General features: G+C 29.6%; 3 protein-coding genes across 5 annotated transcripts; all 3 read left to right on the top strand.

Annotated features, from left to right (window-relative positions):
* The first annotated feature begins 972 nt into the window (after positions 1 to 972).
* Positions 973 to 7,489, top strand: LOC123195884. Of its 2 annotated transcripts, none has more exons than XM_044609747.1 (11): positions 973 to 1,257; positions 1,826 to 1,952; positions 2,685 to 2,827; positions 3,559 to 3,764; positions 4,085 to 4,369; positions 5,577 to 5,635; positions 5,734 to 5,770; positions 5,863 to 5,934; positions 6,012 to 6,162; positions 6,463 to 6,594; positions 6,725 to 7,489. In XM_044609747.1, the coding sequence occupies exons 2-11, from the start codon at positions 1,835 to 1,837 to the stop codon at positions 7,139 to 7,141; spliced, it is 1,620 nt and encodes a 539-aa protein (XP_044465682.1). In that variant the 5' UTR covers positions 973 to 1,257; positions 1,826 to 1,834; the 3' UTR covers positions 7,142 to 7,489. The 2 variants fall into 2 exon arrangements, with proteins under 2 accessions (XP_044465682.1, XP_044465683.1); XM_044609748.1 differs by lacking the exon at positions 973 to 1,257 and adding an exon at positions 1,294 to 1,602.
* A 2,483-nt stretch (positions 7,490 to 9,972) lies between these two features.
* Positions 9,973 to 14,949, top strand: LOC123195594. Of its 2 annotated transcripts, XR_006497497.1 has the most exons (9): positions 9,973 to 10,181; positions 10,526 to 10,677; positions 10,782 to 10,842; positions 11,169 to 11,217; positions 11,394 to 11,448; positions 11,523 to 11,610; positions 13,316 to 13,532; positions 13,853 to 13,971; positions 14,548 to 14,949. XR_006497497.1 is itself a non-coding variant. In XM_044609392.1 (8 exons), exons 1-8 carry the CDS (start codon positions 10,013 to 10,015, stop codon positions 14,599 to 14,601), a joined length of 747 nt encoding a protein of 248 aa, XP_044465327.1. In that variant the 5' UTR covers positions 9,975 to 10,012; the 3' UTR covers positions 14,602 to 14,949. The 2 variants fall into 2 exon arrangements, 1 of the variants encoding a protein (XP_044465327.1); XM_044609392.1 differs by lacking the exon at positions 13,316 to 13,532 and having other exon boundaries at positions 9,975 to 10,181.
* A 7,041-nt stretch (positions 14,950 to 21,990) lies between these two features.
* On the top strand, positions 21,991 to 23,821 carry LOC123196045 (protein SHORT-ROOT-like). Its single transcript, XM_044609929.1, has one exon. It carries the CDS (start codon positions 22,132 to 22,134, stop codon positions 23,542 to 23,544), a length of 1,413 nt encoding a protein of 470 aa, XP_044465864.1. The 5' UTR covers positions 21,991 to 22,131; the 3' UTR covers positions 23,545 to 23,821.
* Positions 23,822 to 27,301: the final 3,480 nt, after the last annotated feature.

Below are 27,301 nucleotides of genomic sequence, written 5' to 3'. Positions count from 1 at the left end.
TTTATAAATAATCGACATGGCTACACCAAATCTGAAACTTGAAGCAACTTAAAGCCGCACTTTATCGCCATTTTTATTTAATCTGTCCGATACACATAACCATATTTAGATTCTTTTTTCACTTCCCATATATTTTTTAATTTGGCAAAAGGACGATAAAAAGATTATTTAAAAAAAAGAAAAGAAAAAAAGAAGTGTGTACACATAGCTATACAAAAATATTAAATAATATGACGACTTTATACTTGACCGAAAGGGTAGGTGTCTTGACCATCAAGATCAATGCAAGAATTTTGTCAGTTTTTTGACTTGTTAAATTAGAAAAGAATAAAACAAGAGATTCCATTAAATATTAAAAAATATTAGAATATATAGTCAATATTTAATATAAACATATATATTTGTTTTAATGTGCATAGTTTTGAATATTTAAATAATATGTTATTATATGATTGTATAATTTTAAATTAATAATAAAATAATATAAATGACATCACCACACCAAGATGTACATTAACTTTTTTTGTTGTGATGAAATAATAAATTTGATTAAAATTTTTTATTTTTGTAATTTTTTATAGCCAGAATGTTGACCCATATTTAAAAAAAAAAATCAATATCCTCATTATGATATTATTTAAAATAACAAATGAATTTTAAAATTAAAAAAAAAAAAAGGCTTAATTGAGCAGTTGTTCCAATTTGATAACTAGTGGATTAAGTTGAAAAATACAAACGCTCCTTTTCCATTATTTTTCTTGTTTCTTTTCCCTCTCACTTAAACACATATTGCATGGTGCATTTGACACGGTTTTGTTAGTCTTTCCACCCTCGAAAACGATTGGAGCCATTCAAGTCTAAAGCAATATTTTAATTTTCTTGAATAGTCGTTTTGTCTCTTTGAAAGATATATATATTTAACTTTTTTATTGGAAACTTTTTTGTTTTTTATTTGGGTTTTGTCTCTTTTAATTGATTAATTTCAAATTCTAAAGGGGTGTTTCGGTTGAGCTTCCTGACTTTGGATTTCCCCTTTCAGCTTTATATATATATATATAAAACCACAACTCTTCTAGATTAATAAGCATTTGAATTGAAGAGTCTCACCTTATAGATTTATTTATTCATTTATATATTACACATTTGCATGTTGATTTCTCTCTATATATAGCATATTGATGTTCATACATTAAGAGAGGAAGCTAGAAGAAGCACTTTTTCATAAGTGCTTTTGAATTTATTCATCTCCAAGCTCAAGTAAGTTCTTCTTCTTCTTCTTCAAATTCTCTTTAACTCTCTCTCAAAACCATCAAACTACTTCATGTATAAGATTTTTCTTTGACTATTAAACTATAATGTAATTCTTTGCTTGCAAAGAAGTGATTCTAAACAAAGTAAGTTTTAACTTTTCCAAAAGCACTCTGTCTCTTCTAGAAAAAAGCACCAAAATGTAATCTTTAATCAATTCCTTTTCACACACATAATTAATTAGCCATGGAGTTTCTGCCAATAAACCCTTCACCAATTCCAAAACCAAACCATGAAGAATGAGAAGAAGAAGAAGACCTCTCTCTCTTCTTTCTCTCTTCCTCTCTCTAAAAGGTAATTCATTCATAACTTCTTTAATCTTATTTAATTAACTAACAACTAATTTTAATCAAACTTGTTTGATAGGTTATGTTATGTCTATTTCAAGTGAGCATTAATGGGTTAGTTAGAAAAAAAAATGGTTTGAGGTTGGTCAAATTCCATTGAGAATCAGAAGGAAGACTCATATTGTATGTAAATTGTGAAAAGTTTCATTCATTCTTTGCTTGTTTCACAGGTCAAAAACATGGACTCTTCACGGCTTCTTCTTGTGCCCTCAATTTTCTTGATGGTGATTTCTGCATTAAATTTCCCAGAAATTATTGCAGCAGAAATTCAAAATTCATCTATTACTTTTCTTCCAGGTAACAATTACTTTATAGTTTTTATTATTATCTATGGTATATACTAATATTTTCAGTGTGAAATATTTCTTTTTTTGTCCCTTTTTTCTTGGGGTTCAAAATTTAATGGATATATAGATTATATAAAAAAATGGGATTGTTTTTTGTTTAACTGGGTAATTTTCTTTTTTATGTAAGAGATGAGGATGAGATTAATTTTTTGATTTAAAATTTTCAAAAATTAAAAAAATTTCTTATTTGGGGCAGTGTTATTTTGGTGGGTTGGATTACTCTTTTTTTTTTTTTTTTTGGTTTAGGTAATTAATCTGGATTCATTTCAATTAGTTGGGTTGGGTAGACAAATAAAATTGGGCTTAAACTATTACCCAATTCCAAATATCGCAGGTAACAAGCCCAGATGTCTAAGACTTCAACCTTTCTTTTTTCCATCTAATTAGGCCTGGCTTCTATACAAGTCCGAATAAAATATAGCTTAAGGTCGATTTAAATTTAAAAAATTCAGTTTAGAATTGATAAGCTGAAGCTTAAACTCAATTAATTCAATTTGAGCTCAAACAATTCAAATCGAACTCAACTGTATATATATTTAGAAAACCAAAATCATGTGCATTCACTACTTAGTTTCTAATGAATTTTACTAGCGTAAACCTTTTTATTATTGCATAATTTACCAAAATTCAGATACTAATATTTTTTATTTTTATGACTTCTTTCTTTCTTTCTTTTTTTCAGATTTCTCAAGTAGAAATTTTGTTGAAACAAACAATTTGTCACAACCCATGAGACAAAAAGATGATACAGAAAGAGTGGATCCTTTTGACGATTTAAAGAAATACAGAGGAGGTTTTAACATCACCAACAAGCATTATTGGAGTGTAATCCTCTCTCTCATTTTATCTTCAAAACATTTTTTTCCCCAAACTTAAAAAAATAGATTTGGAAAGTCCTCAAAACATAAAAACAAAGAGAACATTTTTCTGTTTATGAAAAATAATTTATATGTTATATGTATATATCTCATTTTTAATATAATTGTTAGAAGTGATAACATGTGAAAATAACGAATTATTAACTTTTTTCTTTTCAGTTTTTTTTTTTTATAGAAAGTAATAAACTTTTAGTATTTTTTTTTGACGGTATCAAATAAACACAATAAAGATTATTTTTGTTTTTGTTTTAAAAACAAGATTATTAGTATCTTTAATAATAAACCGTAAAAGTTTAATTTATTCAATAAAAAAATTTAAAAGTTTTGTTATTTTAATAAGAAAAATTGAGAGTTTGATTCTTTTAATTGAAAAAATAAAGTTTAATCTCTTCAAAAAAAAAATGTAACGTTTACCTTGTGGTGTTTTTATCCTTTTGTGGGAATAATAGGTTTAATTTGGACATATATATGATATTAATATTTACTTTAGGTATAAATTGTTGGGTCTTAATAGAGACAAACAAACTTATATATCTTTATGTGATTAAATAATTTTAAATTAGAAAAAAATAAACAATCATATAATAATACGTTAGTTTGTTTATATTATTAGTATATAGTATTTCATTAAGTTTCTTTCAGTATTAGGCTTACAGAATATAATTTCTTTGGGTGCAGTCAACTGCATTTACAGGGATTTATGGGTATGCAATTGGGGCATTATGGCTATTGGGTGGAATTATATATGCAGGATTTGTGCTTGCAGAGATTTTCTTTCGCAAGAAAAGAAAGCTGAAGAAGAAGAAGAAGAAAAGGGCAGTTTGCTATAACAACTGTTACTTTTGGCCCATCATCCTGGCTTCACTCTTCACAATTTTAGTAATGTAATTCTTTCTCCCTTTCTTGATAGTATTTTTCTTGTTGTCTTAGCTCAAGATTAGGTAAAATTCGAAAAAGTTAGCTTGAGATTGATAAATTATAACTCAAACTTAGTGCGAAAATAATTTTATTTTATATTCAGTCCAAATTGATTCAAACTCGATTCATTTTATGAAAACAAGTTTAATTCTTAATTGGAGCTCAATATGTTCAATTATCAAATCTAGCGCTGCTCGAGAATCATAGAAAATTTATGAGTAGAGTTATATTTGCAGCATTATTTTTATATATAGAGTCAGTTTCATGATTGTAAAAATATATGCAGAGTTGCAACAGGGCTAGTTCTAGGAGGAAATGAAAAATTCAATTCAAGAGCAAGCAAAATCGTGGAGATTGTCATGAACACAGCAAATGAAGCATCAGAAACTCTGTATAACACAACTGAAGCAATGAATGAAATGGAGAATAGTAACTTGCAAGTATCAGCTGAAACCAACGACATTTCTCTCTTTCTGTCTTCAACTTCTCAGAAACTTGAAGATGAAGCCGCAGTTATCCAAAGGCAGGCCGCCAAGAACAGACGCCTCATCCAGAAGGGCCTCAAGATTGTGTAAATTTCCTCTCTTTCCTTCTTACAAAATTATTAAGGCCCAATGACTATTTACCACCCAAGATTTGATAATATAACAAATTTTCATACTTTCAATTTGAAAATGCTATTTTCTCACTTGTTTTAAATTTGCTATAAATCTATTGAATTTTAAAAAAAAAATTGTAAAATTCAAAAAACCCTTAAAACTAAATAATATTTTACCCTTAAAAATTTATAAAATAATTTTATATCTTTAATTTTTATTAGTTTCAATTAAAAATAATTACAAGTATAGATAGACAATGCCAATAATGTATGATTGTATATTTAGGATAAATTATAATTTTTAAAAATATTAGAGGCATTTATGAAAGTTTTAAAGGTTTTAGAAATTCCAAAAAAGTTTATGGATTTTTTGAAAATTTTTAAATTCCATTATATCTCTCGACAGTTTAAAAATGATAATTACACTCTTAATAAATTAAACATACAATAAATTAAAAATGTAAATATTATAATCTAAACTATTAGAGAACATTTTTCAAAATATATGGAGTAAACAACCATTTTTTAAATAAGATAGAAAATTTTAACTTTAATAAATAAGTGAAAAATATTTTTAAAATTTAAAAAATAAAAAACTATCATTTTATCGTACCTTAAACGGGCACAGCTACTGAGGTCAGGGCTTATGGCCCCACTGACCATGAAAAATTCAGGAGTGTCCTTTTATTTTGTATTTGCCCACCACTTCCGCTCTTTTTTTTTTCCCTTCCTACCGAGTGAATACAGTGTACATGAGCACAAAATCCACAATATTTATTAAATCTAAGACTAAATATCTTATTAGAAGTGGAAAACGCTTCCAGTCTTATTATTGGCTTTTGAAGCATGCTCTTTTTTAACAGAAAATTAAGCATATTACATTCTATCTGAAAAGTGAATCATACAACGAATTGCATTATGAAAAAGAGTCTTTTCTCTGTTGATGCTTTCTTTGAACTCTTTGAAATCTCTCCCGAACTTCAGGAGATCCTCAAATGCGATTTTAGGGGTGTCTTAATTCCCCTTGGTCCTTTTTCTCCTCTTGGTTTTGGGATTTGGCCCCTCACATAAAAAAAAAAAAACAAGTAGAAAGCCTTTTTTTGTTGCAAGTGTAATATTTTACAGCTACTAGAATCGATTCAGCCTGTGTTATTATAATTATATGAACTTGTTTTTGCAGATATGCAGTAACCACAGTAACTGTTTCCCTGAATCTGGTTGCATCGATTGCTCTATCAAGTAATTTTTTTTTTTTTAATTGCAAATGACTGTTAAAGATCTCTACCATAACATTTTGAACATGAATTTGGTTTAACATGAGCCCTTTTTTCCTGCAGTTTCTGGATTTTTCAAGTTACAGAAGGCTCTTAACCTGTGAGTAAATTTTACAATTTTCATTGCAGACACATTGATATTATTCTTTAGATGCAGAATTTCACTTTTTTTTTTACATATATATATTACAGGCTAATTACACTGTGCTGGATCTTGACATTTCTGTGCTGGGTGCTCTTTGGAGTGTACTTTTTCCTGGAAAAGTAATAGCCTCTTTCATTTTTCTTAAAAGATCTTTCACATTTTCCGGGCATTTTATTTAAATCCAGTAATTTTCCAGGTTCTCAAGTGATACTTGTACAGCTCTAGAAAACTTCCAAGAAAATCCCAATAACAACAGCCTGAGTTCAATCCTTCCCTGTGATGAACTGCGCTCGGCCGAATCTATTCTTTTTGACTTCAGCACAGGAGTCTACAATGTTGTAAACCAGGTAAACTTGCAGTAACAATACTGGAGGCATCGAATTATCAAATTTTTTCTAATAAAAAGATTGAATTTTCAAAATTTTCTAGTGAAAAGACTAAATTTTTATTATTTCATTGAAAGTACTTAATTCTATTATTTAGATAGGAAAAATGAAAGTTCACTTTCTTTAATAGAAAAAATAAAGCTTTGGTGCCTCAAAGTGTTAATATTGCTGTAAACTTTGTACGTGTAATATTACATAAAAAAAACAATCTAATCCACAGCCACAATTCAATATAATGTTGGTTTTGGTCGAAAATTCCAGGTGAATGAAAACATATCAGTATCATATCCAGGTATCCCTCATGTCTGCAATCCCTTCTCAGGACCACCAAATTATCAATATCTGACAGGCTACTGCCCTGATGACACTATTCGAATCGGTGACATCCCTAAGGTATGACAAGAGACAGAATCTGACTGCATTCAATACGTTGAAACATGTATCAATTGGTTTGTTTATGCATCAGATCGATCAGTGTTCCCCGAAAATTATACTGAAGCTCTTGTGTTCTATTGATTTGTAGGTATTGAAGGTATTTACTTGTTCTGATGCCAACAATGGAAGCTGTGGTGAAGGGTTGTTCATAACAAGCAATGAGTACAAAACTGTAGAGGCATACACACATTCAATTCAGAAGCTGCTAAATGTGTATCCTGACATGGAAAATCTGATAGAATGTGAGTCAGTGAAGGATGCATTTTCTGAAATTCTTGTCAAACACTGCAATCCATTGAAGAGAAATGTCCATTTGGTATGGTCAGGGCTGGTTTTTCTCTCCATTATTATGGTGTTTCTGGTTCTGATTTGGACCGACCAAGCCCATCATCGCCAAGAGCTTCATACTTCAGATGGTTCTATAGAACTCCATTCTGAAACTCCAACTGTTTTCAAATCTGAAGCCACCAAAGAAGGTTCAGAAGATCACCAAATCATAGTGTAGTGCAGAAACTAGCACCCCGGCAACATTATAATTGACCTAATAACGTTGCTGAGTCGGTGTCATAATAAGATTTATCCATAAGAGTATACGAGATTGGAGGTCAAACAAGCTAGCGGCTTCCAATGGAATAGGAAATTATACAGGAAAGTGACACAGAGAGAGATCAAGAAGATACATAGGGACAGATTAAGTTCTCTAAAAAGAGGATCAATAAGTTTGATGTCATTTTTTGTGCAATTGTACAGAAAAAAGTTAATGAAAATCATTGTAATGCCAAATCTGGGGACCAACCCAGAAACGGAATCCAAAGAAAATTTTCAAGCAATAATATCTTCTCCAATTATTTGATTTTTTTTTTCATTGATTGTATAGTTTTAACATGAATTTGGTGTTGGAATTGGTAACCACTTTTTCGAGCAAAAACTGCTCATGTTCATTTGAATAATTTCTTCATCATATAATCTGTGATAAATTTATGAATGCTTATAAATGAAAGTGCAAGTTAGAAAATGTGAAATTAGAATCCTTAGCAAAGTATAACTAAGATATTGTTACAAAATAAGAAAAGTGCAGAGAATGAAGAAAACACACTAATGAGAGGAAATGAAGAATTACAAATAAAGGTGGATTACAAACGCTGAAGGCTGCTTTCTTGCAGAAGAGAGGAGCGGTATTTACGGTGCAAAAAATTTGTCTTTTTATATATTAATTGTTGGCGTAAAAATTACAAACTCAATCCCTTTTTCTTCTTCCTGTGCCAGCCATTATCCTTTTTCTTCTTTCATGCACCTGCAACAATAAATGCATTCCTACATCATTAACTGGCTTGATTAGGTGGGAAGGCTCTTGGATATATAACGCACTCTTTTATATTTTCACTGTTTATAAATAATTATATTCATATTATTAAGAAAAAAATTTAATAAGATAAAAACTAAAAAAATATATATAATTATTTTATTTTTTGAAAAAACAAAGTTGGATATACTTAAATTACCTTATTAAAACCCTTATTAAGAAAATTCAATGAGACAAAACTTAATGAAGGGAAAAATAATATAATACGCATTTTGTCTAAATATATAATAAACTTCAAAAATTTACTCCTTGATAAATACTCTTCTTCTTTATAGTATGATTAATTTGGTTGTCTATTGAATCACCATATACCGATGTTATATATTAACTTTTCAAATGTTGATATCAGTAATGTTTTGGTGAACAAATTTATAAGATTCTCATTGGATCATATTTATTTGATATCAATTTTTTGCTTTGTCGGAGCTCATAAGTGTAAAAGAATTTCAATGAGATATATTTGATTCTTTCTCTTTTAATGTGCCCACCTCTAATTCGGGTAATATATATTGCATCATCTTCATATAATATAAAAAGAGTATCTGTTGTAGAAGGAATACTGCATGTATTTTAAATATGATAAATAATAGACCGTAACCATATGCATTTTCAACTAACTCTATGGAAAGTTAGAATCTCTGAATGATTGAAGATGTTGCAACAAAAGTCTGTTTAGTGGAGCACCAAGATATCATTGTGTCATTATAAGTGAAAACATATTTTGTCTGTGAACAGGTCTTATGAGGGTCAGAAAGATAACTAATATCTATATATCCAATCAAATTAGGATTTTTAAGGGATTTGAAAAAATAAAATAATTTCAGATCTTTAGTCCTTCATAGGTAACAAAGTATATATTTGATTTCATTCTAGTGGTGATGAGTTAGTGTAGAGCTAAATTAGGCCAATAAATTGACTGCGAAGGATATATCTAGTTTACTACTTTGGACCAAATATAATAAAACTCCAATAATATTAAGATACGATACTTCATAACTGAGTATTTTTTCATCTTCTTCTTTAAGACAAAACGGGTCTTTTTTCAAATTGAGAGATCGAACAATTATTGAGGTGCTTAAAGGATACGTTATATCTATATTAAAACGTTTTAATAATTTTTTAATATACGCTAATTGATGGTTAACTATTCTATTTGAATTATGCTCGATCCGCAGACTGAGATAATATTTTATTTTTCTTAAATCTTTTATCTTAAATTATTTTTTCAAATATTTAGTAGTTTTTGAGAGTTTTTAAAAACTTCCAATTAAATTCATGTCATTAATATAAACTACTATTAAAAAAGAAAGGTTATTTGAAATTAAAAAAAAAAAACTCATAAGAGAAGATGAATCTATCATAAACTTTTCTGTTAACTCGATGCATTTGAGCCAACTCAATTTTAGTTATACTCATTCAAGTTAAATATGTATTTGAGTTCAAGCCAAATCGATTAAGACTCATCCTTATCTCAACTTTACAAAAACATAAAATATGTAATTAATAGAAAAAGAAATGATAAAATACTAAGAAAAAATTTCAATGAGAAAAAAATATTATAAAAAGATGAAAACGTTAGTGATTTAGGAAGGCCAAAAGAGTAATGCCCTTTTTGCAAGCACAAAAATTTATCGATTTCAAAAACCAGATTTTCATTTTTCATTTATTTTAAATAGTGAATTTTGTTAAATAAAAGAGTAGGAAAAACATTTTACATAGATTATTTTATTTTATTTTTCTTTTCAAATCAAAGTATGTCTAGAGCCAAATTGTAATTTTGAAAATTAATTATGCAAAACTTAAAAAGCACACAAGCAAATTTTATGTCAAATCCTATAAAGTCGAAGCGCGGGTGATTAGAATTCGACAAGTTTTGGGGGTATTTGGTATTTAGTACGAGGGTAAACTAGTTTCTCGAAGCCCCACAAAAAGGTTATTTTTACTAACTCCCCCTTTTGACTATTGCGGATATAATTTATTTGAAGAGAAATTGGGTTGAGAAAGTGTGAGAAAATGGAGCAACCATCATCTCCGGGAACAAACCCGGTTGAGATTAGTCGATGCATTGAAGAAATAGTGAAGTTCACTTTGGAGTCTCACATGAAGCAAAATCTACAGCTTGATCTTGCTCTCTCCAAAGACTTCTGCTCCTTTCTCCTTCGACACGTTCCTGTCACCTCTGGTAAATGAAAAAGGAACTAGTTATATCTTTAAGTCTTCATATTTTAGTCTCTTTCCGCTTTTATTTTATAGTAGTGGGTGTGAAATTGGAGAAACCAAGTGGGTTTTCTTTTTTAGCTGTTTTTTGTCATAAAGTTTTGAACTTTTATCATTTGTTGTCAAAACAGAATATGAGAAGATTTGTGAGTGTTGTTTTTGGTTTATTTAAGTTTATCTTTAGTGGATGAATTTAAAAAAAAAAAAAAATTTTATGCTGTTATTTGAATTGAGCATCTATAATGTATCTCATTATTTATAAGAAAGATCTCGTCTTTTTTTTTTTTTTTTTGGTACTCAATGTTGCAGATTCTTGTGTTAAAGAATCCCAGTATCCTTTATACAAACGGTTGGCAACGGCTTTATACGAATTGATCACTTGTGCGGCAGCATCAAATGGGACATTTAGTAAAAATCAAGATAATGAATTGGTTCTCAAAGAAGGATCTGAATTAGTAGAAGTATGTATATTAGTGGAGATTTTATAATTTCCTACTTCCGTTACATAGATGTATTGTGATGAGGAGATTTGCTATAATATGTTTGATAATGATGTTTTCATCAGCTTTTGAAGGCTGTAAACTTCGAACTTCATGTTCAAGAACCTTATTTCACCCAATTGAAAGGTATTCATTTTCCTTTTTGTCAATAATTTTGAAGTTTCAAATGGGTGCACTATAAGGAAAAGAGTAGCACTATGTGCACGAACAAAGAGCACAAACTTGTGTAGAAACAATTACATGTCACCTTGTGATTGAGTATTGCTTTATTTCTAATTCAAAATCACTTAATCACACGATGACATATTATTGTTTATGTACAAGCTTGTGTCCATTTTTTTGTGCACATAGTTTTATTGTAAGGAACATGTTAGTATATATTCTCCTAATTTTGTGATGTGCGTGTTCTATACAATTGAAGACTAATTACCGTGATTTAAACTTGGTTGTAGATGGCTTGAAAACTGTTGAAGGAAGGTGCGCTGTTGGTGACTACAGTAGGTATATTCCAACATTGTACTCAGGCTATGTTTCATATTCATATTTTTTTTATTTGCAGAATCTTGGCCTCTGAGTTCATGAGTTGATTTGCAGAGACTGGTTCAGTATAATATTTTGCCTTGAGTTATTTATTCGAATTCCCTCTTCTTAATTGCATCTCTTTGTTCTGGTCTCAGAATTGGCCCTGGAGCTTTAATTCTTTTTAATAAATGTTTGGTGCTTGAGGTCCAGGTAACACCAATTTCATTCAAAATTTATTATGCTTTCTTTGCAACTTTTGCTGTTGTAATTAATTTAAATTGCAGGATGTTGAACGGTATGGATCATTTTATGAGATGTTGCAAGCACAGAGTCTTGCAAAAGTCCTGCCTGGCATAAAAAGCATTGTTGAAGGTAACAACCTTATATTTTGACCAAAAGACACATAAATTCATTTCAGGAAAGAAAGTTACATAGATGAAAAGCCAAGTTACAAAGATGAAAAGCCACTTGTACTTGATAATTGCTAAGAATGTGTTTTGCATGCTTTAATTTTCTTAGCTCAAGCATTATGTTTAATGCCTATCCTTTCTATGCAAGTAACATCAACAGCAAGGTTCTAGAAATTCAACCAAGGATTTGAAAGTTGTAAAATATCAACTTTATAATTCCTTCTAGAGAATATTTTCCCTTCTTAGGGTGGCCTGATTTTTTTCTGTAAAAATTTTACAACAATGAAAGGATATCAATGTTGGTGCGGAAAACTTGATGTCTGTGGTTCTCTTCAGTTTGTAATATTTTATGTTCTTAGTTTTTGCTGGCTTCTAGATATTATCTTTTACCACAGTCTGTTCTTGATTGAATATACCTGTTACTTTTAAATTTGAATTCTCCTGCGATGGCTGCTTGTTTAATTCCTTTTAGGTCAGGGTATCATGTTGTTTTTAGTTCTTAAAATTATTAAATACCTGTGATGGGGACTAGAGAGAAAAGAAGTAGGTAGATAAATTAGAAGAAATAGAAGGAAAAAGTAAAACAAGACTAAAGGGGATACAATGTTATTTCTTTTCTCTTCATAACTACCCCTAATTTGGGCATGAAAGTGTAAACAAATGAAAAGTATAAGGGCCTATTTATAAAAGCCCATATAAGCATAGTCATAGCTCCAGTTAACCAAATTATGCCCAAGTAGGGGACATGTCCAATTGTGGCCTGATAAGTAATGTTTCTCCTTGGTAGGAGATCCACCTATTGCAACAGTCCGCTTGATTTTCACCAAATAAAGTATCCCAATAATTGGTGCAGACCCAAGCGAGAGTTTGCACATTAGGTAGATTTTCTAAGTGGAGGCACACTACTTATCATGCCACCATTAGACATTTGTCCCCTACTTTTCATGATTTAGTTTACTTGTGCTATAACTAAGCTTACACGGTCACTATAAAAAGACCCCTATGCTTCTCTTTTGTATACACTTTCACACCCGAATTGGGTAATTATGAAGAGAAAATCAAAAAACAGTATAAACCCTCTAGTCTTGCTTTATTCTCTTTGAGTCACGTTATTTTATATTACATTGAGACAGAATACCTCAATTCATTTCATAATCAACCATGAAATTAGACCTCAATTTATGAGGTGAAGTCTGAATTGGAGCATTTAAAATGGGAAATTGATTTTTTTTTTTTTTTTGTTTTATTACAAAGCTCTCTTCTAAATTGCAGTCCAAGCTCTGTTCATCAGTTTAGTAAGGGTATCAAACACTGAGGTGAATAGGAAAGGGGAGAGAGGATCTGTAAGCCCTTTAGTAGCTTTGATCACACTTCTTGGTCAGCCATTGAGGTGAATAAAAGGAAATAATTAAAAATCCGAAAGAAGTGAATCATGTTAAAACAAGGAGTAACTCAGAGGTTTTAATACTAGGTTTAAATTAGATATGCGATTGATGGTGGATGGTGTCACATACTTTTTATGTAGAGTTTATTTCCCTTTTTTGATATCATTTACTTCTTTAAGATTTTGATTTATTTCCTTTCATGGTAATTTCATTTCTGATATGAGATTCTTGTCTAATATTTGAACTAATTTGCATATTGGTTGTTTACCACTACAAATTTAGGTTTTTGAGCTTTGTAAATGGAGACTAAGAATTGTTAGCACTTGGAGGGAGCATGAGGTTCAAGGGGTAGATATATTGGTTGATGCTGAAGCCAAAAAGGGGTGCTGCAGACCAATTCTTGGGTGGCACATGGAGGCTACTAGAGTGAGATGTTATGGTCCATGCTTTTGGTAGATTGTTAGCCTTGTACCCTGTGGGTAAAACAGAATAAAAAAGGGTGAGTGAAATAGGAAAAAAAATGAGAGTGAAAGAATTCAACTGTCTCTTAACAATTAATTAAGCCCCCCATCTATTGGGCCAAGGGTAAATTATAAATTGTAAACAATCAGTTAAAAAGCTAGATGAAAGTTTAAGCATAGCCTGATCTTGTGATAACAGTGGTGTTGTTGAGTCATGAAGTGCATACCTATGCAATTGTGTGCACAGTTAATTACTTATTCTTTTTAATGATAATATCGTTGACCAAAAATGTATGTGCTTAATTACTTGCAAGATGTCTTATTAAACACGTTTAATTCATAATGATTTCTCCTTCAGGTGTTCAAGTGTACAGGAAGTTTTACACTGAAGAGAAGGAACAGTCCAATGGTGTCCTTGCAATTTGTGTTGCAAAATGGCCAGCCCAGCCCTTCTTTCATATTGCCAGAATTCTCAATGTGAGTCTACTTAGTGTCTCCCCTTTTATCATTTGTCTCTACAATTGCAATTTCAAGATGATTTGAGTATTGAGATATAACTTCTGAATATGTGATTTTTATTTCAACTGATATCATACACCATTTATCTGGCGACTAAAGAAGGCATCAGAAGTACTGTTATATCTAAGCATCAAGTCACCATAAATGATTAAACAATATTATGTGCACTAACAATAAATACGAATATAGGTACAAACGTAGACATGTTATTATGTAATTAAATGTTACTTTATTTTTAATTGAAAATCACTTAATCACATAATGATATGTCGATATTTGTATTATTATTTGTATCAATTGTTAATGCATGAAGTACTATTGTAAATGATAATTGTGTTAAGGTTGAAGAAAGAGAAAATAATATATACATCTAGCATACATGAATTGATTTGATGCATAGATTACATGATATACCTGCTCAAATAGAGATTGGTATCGTGCAATATCTGTATCTTACTTCTTGCATTATTTGGTGTTTAAATTTGCAGTGTTAAGCAGAGCATTACTAACTCGATTTTTTAAACTTTGTCGCAGCAATTGAGTTATGAGGGTCTCCAAAGTCTTCTGGGTCTCAATGATCACAATTAAAAGGTTGCAGAGTCATTGCTTCAAGCCTATGATGTGATAAGTAGTTTGTTTCCCTTTTGTGTTTGCATGCATAGCCTTTGTTAAGAAATCTGTCACATTCATATACAAATGTTGAGATAAACTATTTTAACTCACAAAATATAAAATAGAAGAATGGAATTCATTCCTTGATAAAAAACAGATAAATTTGTTCACCCTAAAAGCACTTAGGTTTTACAATTAAAATTCTTGAGATGACTGTTATTTTATAGACCTCTTATTTTGAATTCTATGCTAAAGGCAGTTCCAAATTACTTGCACATAGTATTGTATTTAACATGTGAATGAAATGATTTGAATACCCTCCAATCTCCTTTCATGTGTTCCTCAAAAAATAAAATTACACATACACGTGGTAGTATATCATTGGATGATATGATTGTTTATTTTTTTTAACTTTAAAATCACTTCATCATATATTGTCATATAAGTTGTATGGATGAATTAATAAGAAATGTTTGTGTAACATCTTTGTTCAATAGTTTGACCTAGATATGACAGTGAAAGTGTCAAGTAAGGCTTGCACACATACTAAAGCTAGTCGTGCTAGACCTTTTAACAGGCGACTTGCAAACTTTTGGTAGGTCAACCCATTAATTATATATATATTTTTAATTTTTTATTAGTTTTTGTTATGTCTTTTAGATTTTTCAAACTAATCGTTTTTTCTCATAACATTAATAATAAATAATTAATAAGTTTAGATTCTCCGAATTAATCTTTTGGTTTTTTCATAACATTAGTAATTATTTATGATTACTCTTCAACTTTTCATAACATTAATAAATGTTTTTGAATTCACCATGTTAATTCTTTGGATTCCTCTGTATAATAATAAATAATTAATATTTTTAATATGATTAATAATATTTTTTAAAAAATTGTGAATAATGTTTGGTCGGGTCAACCTACAAGCCAAACTTCTTGGCCTGCATGCCCCGCAGGCTGACACAACCCGATACAGTGCATGCCAGGCCAAAAAAGAGGGGCTTGAGCTGGACTTCGAGTTGGCCCGATCCCCTTAACACCTCTAGTTTGATTGCTATTAAGATATTATTTGTTTTCGATACATAATTTATCATGATTTTATTTTTGAACTTTGTAAACTAAAACGTATCTTTATTAGAAATTTCTTTACAAGACGTTGGTAACATCCTGATTTAATAACTTGGCTTATTATAAGGTTATCGACTGCTTTAGATAGGATCCATATGGATAGTTTTGCAAAAATAATTTAAAAACATTTTTCAAAATAACAATTTATGTTTTTTAAGTCCTTATATAAAATCAAAAGATTAAAAAAAAAAAAAAAACTTCTCAGAAAGGGCAGGAGATCCATATGCACTACTGTAAAAGTAATAACCGGAACTCGAATCAATTGATTTTTAAGATTTAGGAATCGGAAATGGAAACCTGTGAGATCATGATCAGTTTGAAACCTATTCGGCCAATTAGTTCCCAGAGCATCCAACAGTATTCACACAAGCATCTCCATGGTAATATTAGCCCTTGAATCCACCACTGAAAACCTAAAAATCAACATCTCTCTTAAATGTGCAACAATTTTTTAATTAAAGCAAAAGAACCCAGAACCTAAAGTTTATGTAATACGAATATGAGCATTTAGTGTAGAAAACTACCAACAAATAAGTAGTTTGCCATGGATGCCCGAGTCACAAAACTTTATTCTCATTAATCCACACAGAAAAATATGCAAGGTAAAATATCTAATTGAAGGCTGGTTGAATTGAGCTAGAGGTTGATAGAAAATAATGATAAAGGATGAGGCTTTAATACTTAAGCAATTAAACCACACTTTAGTCAAGATTTTGCTTAGAAAATTAACTCCACATTGTATAATCGATTAGATGACCATGTGAAAGTATCATTGGGTGAAAAAAAGGGCATCCGATTAGCGGTCATTCGTAGTGATTTTAGGTTAAAATTATTGGAAAATAAATCACTTGAAAGAAGAATAATTTAGAAAAGAGATGAAAAAGTAAATGTTCAGCCTTGAACATTGAACATAAGACAAATAGCTTCCACGCATACCAATGGTTAAGTGGGGCTGCTGCTTTCATCTCTTGCCGAACGTTTTCCCTTTCAAATTTTCTCGATGTGGTGCCCATATAGATTCCGTATCTTCATTTGGCATTATGCATGCACGCTTTTAATGGTTAAATCCTTACGTATATGCAGACATCTTGGTGCACCTTCTTTGCATGCTTCTACTGTTCCAGGATATGATTCCTTTCGCCAGTGTTTGCAGATTTCTAACTGAAAGGGTTTTTGTTGGTGATGATGGCAGTTTAAGCAGGTGTCTTTGCAGAAATCTTAATTTGTAAGTGGTTAAGCAGCTCAAGTTATGAGAAACACAGGGTTTGTGTTGGTCATGCTGATTATGTACAGCAATGAAAACTACATAATTTATCTTACTGTTGTGGGTCGCAAATCATGAATTAAATTATGTAACTGTTTGCTCTTCTGATGAGAACCATAGGCTATCCATCTAACTATTGAATGGCCTTGACTTACATTTTGAAATTCCTTTTATCAATAATCTACAAAATTTCACAAAAGGTGTGGCCATTTGTTGATGAAGGTGGGTTTCAGCTTTTCAGGTCCTCAGGTTTTGTTAAAGAAAAATAACCTTTTTCTCAACACTTCTAGACTAAAAAGTCAGAGGTGCCATTTTCACACCTTTGGCTTTTGTGATGCAACCGAAAGCAGTCTCTTGTGCCAAAGTCACAACCTCTTAGTTCTGGCCTACCAGAAGGGTAAAGAGATGAAAAGAAAAGTCAGAAAGGAAGGAGAAAAAGCACTTTTCTATGAAGTGCCTTTCTCTTATTATTTATTGCATTTTTTCTTAAAGGTTTAGTAATAGGGATATATTCAAATGTGACTACTGACTAGTCAAAGCATATTATTGACCATTTTCTATTATTTGATTAAAAATGATCAAATGAATTAAAAATGAAAGCTTGTGATTAGTTGTTATCAAATAAGAATATTATCATAAATAAGAAATCCACTAAAATTATATGAAGTTATAATAAATACTAATATGAAAACCAATTATATTTGTTATTACGTGATTTAGTGATTTTAAATTAAAGAAAATATCAATTAATCATAAGATAATATATAATTATTAATATTTAAATTAGTATTTATTATAAATACATGTGATATCAGTCTATAAAAAAATATATCCACATCATAAAATCCTTAAAGATTTATACTGAAAAAGAGTCTAATTCTAAAAAACAAAAAATTCCTTCATATATATTTGACAAAGCAAGGAAATATGTAGATTATAAGACCGAAGTTACTCCAAAAAGTGCTTTTAAGATATTTGTACGATATCAATACATATTGCAAAAATATTAGAAAAAACAAAGTCAAATACTTGTTGTATTCATCTTAATCATACCAAAAACCAAAGAAAGAATTTCTCTTAATGTAATTTTTTGATAATATTATATAAATTATCTACCCTTGTTAAAAGGGTAACGTCACCAACTCATCGATCACTTTTAAATTAGATTATATTAATATTTTGATTAACTTAATTACAAACTTGTGAAGGAGGAAAAAGAAAATTGTATGAATGAGGAAACACAAGAAGACAAAGCAAGCTACAAATTTATGGGCCACATTGATGGAATCAATGTAAAATGCCACCTCTTTTTCTATCTTTCTTGTTATTTATTTATTCATTTAAATTTCATATAAAAGAACGTTAAAAAGAGAGAAAGAAGGAAAGCTCAAGCAAAGACATATTCTCCGATGATTGGGTGGAAGAAACAGTGGCTTGATGTTCAACCTTGTCTTCTTGTCCAATCATTAGAATGGAATAAGCCTCGATTAGATACCCATTTAAGATAATTAATTAATTAACTTCTTTTGGTTACTTTAACCCCTCCCTTTCTCTGGTTCTTTTAGTTCATTAATGGGTTAAAAATTTGAGTAATATTACATGTTAATAATGAGTATATACATAGGTATAATTATTGAAATATTATCGTATAATTAAATAATTTTAATGTATTATCATTTATACTCATATTTATAGCTATTATTAGTGTATACGGTTAATTTTTATAATAATTTAATTGTTTTTCTTTATTCTTTACCCCTTTGACCACAACTCAAATTAGGATTATAAATTAATTCTTACCCTGAACGTTAGGGCATAATTAAGATAGGTTTTGCTTAATCCATCTTATGATGTCATCAACAATGATACATTAGAGCTCCCAAGTCTTAACATTACTAGGTTTCTAATTAAAAAAGCTTAATGATAAATGAAGTTTAAGGGTTTATGCTTCAATATTTCTGAGTATTCATATCAAACATCAAATTTGAATATTCTTTTTTTAAGTTTTAAGCTTTCATATTATAAGCATGAAGTTCTATGGTACAATCGCATAATATTTTCATAATTATGAATCACATATTGTTTTACAAGTTTAATGTTTCTAGTAGTATATAAAATTTAGTAATTTTTTAAGTGTTTGGGGTAAATTTTGTTCAAATAATTTTTTTATTCATAGAATGATAATCAAATCTTGTTTCTTGACTATGAAAATAAATAATAATACTGTTATCATCATCATGTTGTAGTCCAGTTCAACATCCCTTGAACTATGATGAGAAGGATTGAATTGACATCCACTAATTAAAGCAAAAGAGACATTGTCAAGTTTAAAATCCTTTTGAATTGATGAAAGTGATTAGTAAATAATTAATAAAATTAGTTGCTGATGGTTATAGAATAAATTACTAAGTACATCTGATCTGTACTCTTTGGAAGTTCTTAACTTGAGGTTCAAGTATTTAATTATATTTTTACCTTCAATTATATTTCATCAAAATATTGCTTGGGTAGATAGGGCAAAGTGGTAAGATCACCTATCACGTATTATTTTCAATTGATCCAATCAACAATCACTCTAATTCCACATCGCTCTCATCAGATTCATTAAACATTAAAATTATATCTAAGTTTCACATGAAAGAATCCATAAAACTTAAATGTTAATGTGAAATTATAAATGATAGTAGTATATATATATATATATAAGTTGAAAAGTAATACAAAAAGTGTTGAGAGGTGTTGAGCTTAAGGGGAGATGTTGAGAAGTAGTGTAGAAAAGTGATGCGTGTAGAGCTTAAGAAAGATATGGAGAAGTAATGTGTGTAGAGCTCAGGGGTGCCGCCTCGACCTATTGAATCGAATTTTATAGAGTTTCATTTCAAACTCTTTGTTACTACTAAATAAAAAATCAATAAAAGTATGCATATTTAGTTTTGAGTACTTCATTGGATATCTAAATAATATATCATATAATTAAATAATTTTAAACTAAAAATAATATAACATTTAATCATATAATAACATATTATTTAAAAACTTAATTAAGTATTTAAAACTAAGTGTACATAACATTTTCTATGAAGAATAAGCGTTTGATGGTTCTTAATAATTGAATTTGTGATTGTTACTAAGCAATTATGTACGGTAAGGATTAGTATTGATTGAGATCGTCAACCTCCTTTGATTTTTTTGTAGCCGGATGTTGTCACGCATAGAGAGAAGGTTTTAATCTTCGACTTCCTCACTTAAATAGCAGAAGATATCAAACTTACATACACACATATATATTTTGTATATAAAACTACACTAACTATAGAAATGTCTAATTGTTTCATATTTATAGGAAGACAAGGTACACAATTTATCTACAGTTAAGCATTGTAAAGTTGAAGACAGTCAGTTTGGGTAAAATCAAATCTTTCCCAAGTCACAATTAATAATAATAATAATAGTTATTAATTGAAAAATAATATAAAATAAAGTTGTCTATATCAAGTATTATAGCCTTTATCATCATCCCTTTGTCCTGATTATGCGAAGAAAATATGTTGTTTGTTAGGTCTCATTTGGCTTCCATTAACCTTTTTTTATTAATTTTTGGGAATAAATGTTTTATTCCTTTCCAAACCTTCTAATCTACCAATAAATATGGTGATAACATCAACTTCAATTATCATTTATTCCTTTTCAATTAAAATTATAATGTTTAGTTTACTTCCCTGTTGATTATTTGCTGCATTGAAAATGGATGCTACCATATTACTTATTGTGGCTGATTTTGATATTCTATTTTATTAAGTTATTGATTTGTCTTAATCTTTATTTAACAAGTTACATTTACTCATGAAAATTACTTTATATTGAGAGGGAGAGAGAAAGAGATAGAGGGATGGATTCGGACAAAGCCGGCTTAGGCTCGAATTCATATTCGATTCAAATAAGTCAAATTCAAGCTAAAGCTCTAACTTGACAACTAAGATCTAGTTTGGCTCATTCTTCCTTCCAATGATATTGTTTACTTAATCGACAATACTATTTATCCTTCTAACAATATTATTTATCCAATTGACAATCCTCTAACAACATTTTCACTAGTTTAAACGAGTTTGAATTAGATATTATAGATTCAAATCAAACTCAATCAAGTTATCTTTATTTACACTTTTTTTTTTGTAAATTAATTCGTTTAGCTCAACTCAAATTTATTAACTTACAATTAATATTTTGAATTAATTAAAGATGGAATACCAACTTCATAAAATACAAAAAATTAAAGTTAGAGGTGTAAATATTATAAAGTTTAATAGACAAACCAAACAAAAGCCTAATGACTAATTACTACACTAAAAATAAAAATCAAACCCTGATCTTTGATCATACATAAAAAACTTCAAGAGATTCATAAATTAGAGAACTTGAAGAAATTCGTACATGATAATGTTAGGGTGTATATATAATAAAAACTTTCAATAAATGTTTGATTATTTATAAGAAAGATTTAAAAGTAAACATAGAGATATAACTGATAGCAATTTCGATAAAACTAATAATACTAAAACTAGCTTCTAACAGTTTCCATATTAAATCTAATTTATGTTTTATAATTTTCCCTATAATTAACATCATCTTTTTTGCAATAAAATTTTATCAGATCTGACTTATAAATCAGTGTCGTCTTTTCAGGTTTTGCCTTCATTGTGGGTCTTCAAACTTTTTTTTAACTTTACTACCTTCTGGGTCTTTAGCATTATGCATGTTTTCTCATTCAATATATAATTTGTCCAAATTAATGGAAAAGCAAAAACTATTGGAAGAATGGTAGGTCCATACAACTGCACATGAAAATAGCAAATCATTCAAAACCCTTACAAACTTTATATTATAAAATCCTTTTATATAAATATTAGATGATACTACATGCTTATTTTATAAAAATTATAAATAAAATAACAAGAAAATGACCCCAAAATTTATTTGTTGTGCTTGGCCATTTCTGATACTGAAATGAAATTGAGTTTTGATTGCTAAGTCTTGTTATTGCCTCTAGTTCTCAATTGGGGGGCCTGCCTCCCTTCTTCTTCATCTTCTAATTCTTTCTTCTTCAATATCTCATGGACATAACCCTCTTCACTTCTTCTAAAGGACCTCAATTCTCCCATACCTTCTTCTCTCCCAATAATAATGGTGATCACATAGCCTTAGACATGCACAGCAACGCTAATCAACAACATAGCCATACTTCCACCAGTCGTTCATCTGTTGACTCAGCAGGCGGTGTCGCTGGATGTGCCGGCGAGCCCTATGGCGACACCACAGGTAACAAATGGGCGTCAAAGCTTCTTAAAGAATGTGCTAGAGCCATCTCCGACAAAGACTCTAGCAAAATTCATCACCTTCTATGGATGTTAAACGAGCTTGCTTCACCCTATGGAGATTGTGATCAGAAATTAGCTTCTTACTTCCTCCAAGCCCTCTTTTGCAAGGCGACGGAATCAGGTCAACGTTGCTACAAAACCCTAACGTCCGTTGCCGAAAAGAGTCACTCCTTTGACTCTGCCCGCAAATTGATCCTCAAGTTTCAGGAGGTAAGTCCATGGACAACGTTCGGCCACGTTGCCTCCAACGGTGCAATTTTAGAGGCCTTGGAAGGAGAAACGAAACTTCACATAATCGATATCAGTAACACGTTGTGCACTCAATGGCCGACGTTGCTGGAAGCTTTAGCCACGAGAAACGACGAGACTCCTCACCTGAAACTCACCGTTGTGGTGACTGCAAGCCTCGTGCGATCAGTGATGAAAGAGATTGGACAAAGAATGGAGAAGTTCGCTCGTCTAATGGGCGTCCCCTTCGAGTTTAATGTCATAAGTGGGATAAATCATATAGGAGAGTTAACAAAGGAAACATTAGGCGTCAAAGACGATGAATCCATTGCTGTGAATTGCATCGGCGCGATGAGGAGAGTCACCATAGAGGAAAGAGAACGCGTAATCCAAATGTTTTATTCACTTGGAGCCAAAATTGTAACAATTGTCGAAGAAGAAGCTGATTTCACAAGCACAAGATATGATTTCGTCAAGTGTTTTGAAGAATGCCTCAGATTCTACACATTGTACTTTGAGATGCTGGAAGAGAGCTTCACGGCGACGAGCAACGAAAGACTGATGCTAGAGAGGGAATGTTCAAGGAGCATAGTAAGGGTTTTGGCGTGCGAAGAAGACGAAATCTCTGCAAATAATTACGGAGAAGAATGTGAAAGAAGAGAAAGAGGAAGGCAATGGAGTGATAAATTCAAGGCGAATAATTTTTCCCCATCTGGGTTCAGTGACGATGTTGTGGATGATGTGAAGGCATTATTGAAGAGATACAAAGCGGGATGGGCATTGGAAACGTTACCACAAGAACAACAACAAGGTGGAGATAATATCAATAATAATAATAATAATAATCACCATGAAAATGCAGGGATTTATTTGACATGGAAGGAGGAACCAGTGGTGTGGGCATCAGCATGGAAACCCTAATCAGAATTTCATGAACATATTTTTCTATGGATGATGGTGAATATTTCTGGAGATGTTATTATAAAATTTTCATGCATATTTGTAGTAGTTGTTAATTACTTAAGCCTCGGATTGATCGATCCAGGCATTTTTCATTTTGATTAGTATTAAGGGTTTATGTTTGGGAGTTTGTGTGGGTTTTGTTTTGTTTTTAGATGATTGCTGTTGTTTGAAGGTGTTTGAAATTTATGCCTCTCTCTCTCTATCTTTTCAATTATTAGTGATTTATTTCTATTCATCCAATCCACTTTCCTATATATATTTGGATTGGTTCTTCTCATCCCTTTGTGGGATTTGTTTTAACAAATTATTTCATATATATATATATATATGAATTCAAGATGAAAATTTTCTACAAATTAATGTATAATTGTGTTATTAAAATATGCATCAGTATTAAATGTTAGTTTGAGGTATGTGTCTTGGTTGGCTTTGATTGATTTTTTTCAATTATACTGCATACCAGTCAATACGATTTATATTTTATTAATGATGATAAATGATTAGCCCATGAGAGGTTTAATTAATTAATAGCTAATTAATGGCCAAAAGACTATTTTCCAACCAAGGTTTGCCCAAATAACAAACTCTCACCTTTTTAATTTTAAAAAGTTAGATTCTCAATTGTCATTCATTTATATTAGTAAAAAGATAATTTTGTATAACTTTTGTTATTTTCTCTTTTTTCTCTTATTCTTTTTATTTTCATTTTTCTCCTTATTCTTTTTATTTGTATTTTTTCCCTTTTTTTTTCTACTTTCTTCTTAAAAAGTTTAGAGGCAAACTATAATTTTAAAAATGTTGGAGTTCTAATGAAATTTTTAGAGGGTTTTGCAAAATTTGAAAAAAGTATGAGGTATTTTTTGAAATTTTTAAAATTTTAATAAGTTTATCAATAATTTCAAAATGACAGTTATATTTTCAAAAAAAAAAAAAAGAAGACTAAAATACATTGATTTAAAGTTAGTGTTTTAATTTTTTTTAAGAATTTAAGTGATAAAATTTGAAATCGGTAATAATATACTAGCAATTTGATATTTATATTAAATATTATTGAAAGTTTTGTAATTTCAATAAAAGGATAAAATAACCATTTTTAAAATATCAATTGATTCATTAATAGAAATAGATGACGGGGTGGGAATTTGACTTTTTGAAACCTAGAGAGGGGTAATTTGTTAGTTCATCACACCTTGGATGGGAAATAATCATGTGGCCTTAATTAATTGGTTAAAATTGGATTTTAAACTAATGTACATACATAACACTTTGGAAATATACATATATATTGTGATTATTCCAGTCATCTAGATTATCTTATAAAAACTATTTAAATTTGAGCAAGCCAGCAATTTATTAATTTGTTAATTAAGTCTATGAATTGCAATTAAAAATGAATGAAGAAAATAATCAATATGAGATTTTTTTTTCTCACTCTAATATGCAATATTAATCACTGAGACCTATAAAATTATTATCAAATTCTTGTAATTAAGTTAGCAAATTCAAGCAAGCAATAATACACGAAGATATCACAATGGCTCTCAAGTAATAAGAACTAGTATAGCTTAATTGAGCCTTTTATATATAGAAAATTAAAATCAACCTTGATTTAAATAGATTTAAGAAAAAATGAAGGCTACAAATAATCAACAATTATATGCAATAAAATTATATACACCCATTAGGTATTCAAGTGATTTATCATCATATGATTGAATAATTTTGAATTAAAAATAAAATAATATATCGTCATATGATAATATATTATTTAAGTATTTAATTGAATACTTAAAACTGAGGGGATATAACATTATTAATTTATAGAACGATTTGACAAACATCTTAACAACATCCATAGAAACCATTTTAAGTTTCAAACATATTGCTCTTTATTAATAATTTCTATATTTCACTTCATTTTCTAAGTCCCTAGACCTTTGTTTGGCTTTGACCTCTGAACGGATCCACCCAGTTCTCAATCATAAACATAATAATTTTTCACTTGCAGATATAGGTGGAAAGTGTATAAATGAATTAAATTGACATAAAGAAGAAAATGAAAAAAAGAAAGAAAGAAGAAAGAAGAAGAAGAAAATGGGGGCCAAGAAGAGACCTTGGTGGCAAACAGAAGAGTACCAACTAGATCCCAAGTTTGCCTTTATGTCGACTGATTTGAACAGCATTTTCATAAAAACTGCTCTCACTTTTCTCCAACATTTTATAGTGGAGAACACTGCTTTTTCTAATTGATTTAGATAAGACTTCTACTTCTTGTTGTTTGTGTTAATTATTCTTTTTACAAGTTATAATGAAGTCTTTACAATTATGCTGTTTCTGGCTTTTGTTTGCATCATCATGTGCGTCTGCATTTTATAATAATTTTTAAATTATTTCAGCACTTTATATTTATATGTATACGTTCATATGCATGCATGAATTTCACTCAACTACAAATAGATACTTGCAAAAGGTTTCCCTTGACAGCAATAATTTGTGTATGATTGGTGTAGTGGATTTCATTCAAGCAAGCAAGAAATTTGAATCTATGTTTAGTTTGAATGAATCAAACTTAAATTAAAACTCTAATTTGACAATTTGATTATTCAAGTTTGAGGGTTTGACAGCAGTTATTCATCAAAACTCTTATTATTGTTCAACAATTCTTCTTCTTTTTCTCTTTTTTTGATGACTTGTCATTCTTTTTGGTGTTATTATTCACTATTCAAATCAATTTGGGCTCACTATTTTGTATTCAAGTTAAGCTCGACTTAACTTGACTCGAATCTATCTTTGATGATTGATGTTTTCTTCTATTATAATTTTGAATATATCTAGTTAGATATTGTTTCAAATTTACTTTATAACTTAAGAAATGAATGAAGGTCAAATCCACGAGTCAATGGAAAAGGGATAAAAATTCGACTTTGATGATACTATTTCAATTTTACATTCATATATATATACATGAAATTCAGGCAACTACTGTATATATACTTGCAAATGCTTTATTTTACTAGCTAGAATTATACAGGATTGAAAATCGACTTTGACAACACCATTTTGATTTGTGTTTATATGTATACATGAAATTCACACACTTTTTATTGTATATATTTATTCAATGGGTCTTGTTATATTTTTTTATGTAGAATTATTTAATCATATGAAGACGTATATCATCATTAGTATTCAAATTGATACTCATTATAAATTCACATAACTTTATTATGGTATTAAACACTTTATTTTACTAGTAATAACTTGTTTATGATTGTCTTTTCTTTTCTTTTAGAAACCATTTGGTTCTAAGGATTTAAAGATTATTTTGGTAATCTATCTTTTATTACTTATATTACCTTATTTGGTTTGTCAATAATAAAATATTACGATAGGTAATATATGTGAGAATTTGATTACCACTTTCATCCGATGTATTAAAAGATTACCAAGGTAATCTTGATTTTATTATAATTATATTATTATTTATTAATTTTTTTGAAACAAAAATAAATTTATTTTTATTTAATATAACAAATAATATAAAAAATATTTAAAATAATTATATTCAAGTGCATTTAAATAAAATAATTTACTAGTATTTTTTATTATCTTTAACCAAACACAATAATTATTTATATCTACCAAATTTTATTAAACATAATAATTATTTATATCTAATAATTTTTTAAGTAATCTACTTTCAAGATAATCTTTC

This window comes from Mangifera indica, chromosome 14, assembly GCF_011075055.1.
Source record: "Mangifera indica cultivar Alphonso chromosome 14, CATAS_Mindica_2.1, whole genome shotgun sequence".
In the NCBI taxonomy this organism is placed as follows: Eukaryota; Viridiplantae; Streptophyta; class Magnoliopsida; order Sapindales; family Anacardiaceae; genus Mangifera; species Mangifera indica.
Note: the sequence above shows the minus strand (reverse complement) of the source record. Positions and strands in the feature narration are given on the sequence as shown.

Coding starts and splice junctions, on each gene's coding strand:
- LOC123195884 (XM_044609747.1), top strand. CDS start 1,835: ATGGACTCTTCACGGCTTCTTCTTGTGCCCTCAATTTTCTTGATGGTG. Junction 5,935..6,011: donor GTGTACTTTTTCCTGGAAAA/GTAATAGCCTCT, acceptor GTAATTTTCCAG/GTTCTCAAGTGATACTTGTA. Junction 6,163..6,462: donor TCTACAATGTTGTAAACCAG/GTAAACTTGCAG, acceptor CGAAAATTCCAG/GTGAATGAAAACATATCAGT.
- LOC123195594 (XM_044609392.1), top strand. CDS start 10,013: ATGGAGCAACCATCATCTCCGGGAACAAACCCGGTTGAGATTAGTCGA. Junction 10,678..10,781: donor AAGGATCTGAATTAGTAGAA/GTATGTATATTA, acceptor TGTTTTCATCAG/CTTTTGAAGGCTGTAAACTT. Junction 10,843..11,168: donor TTATTTCACCCAATTGAAAG/GTATTCATTTTC, acceptor ACTTGGTTGTAG/ATGGCTTGAAAACTGTTGAA.
- LOC123196045 (XM_044609929.1), top strand. CDS start 22,132: ATGGACATAACCCTCTTCACTTCTTCTAAAGGACCTCAATTCTCCCAT.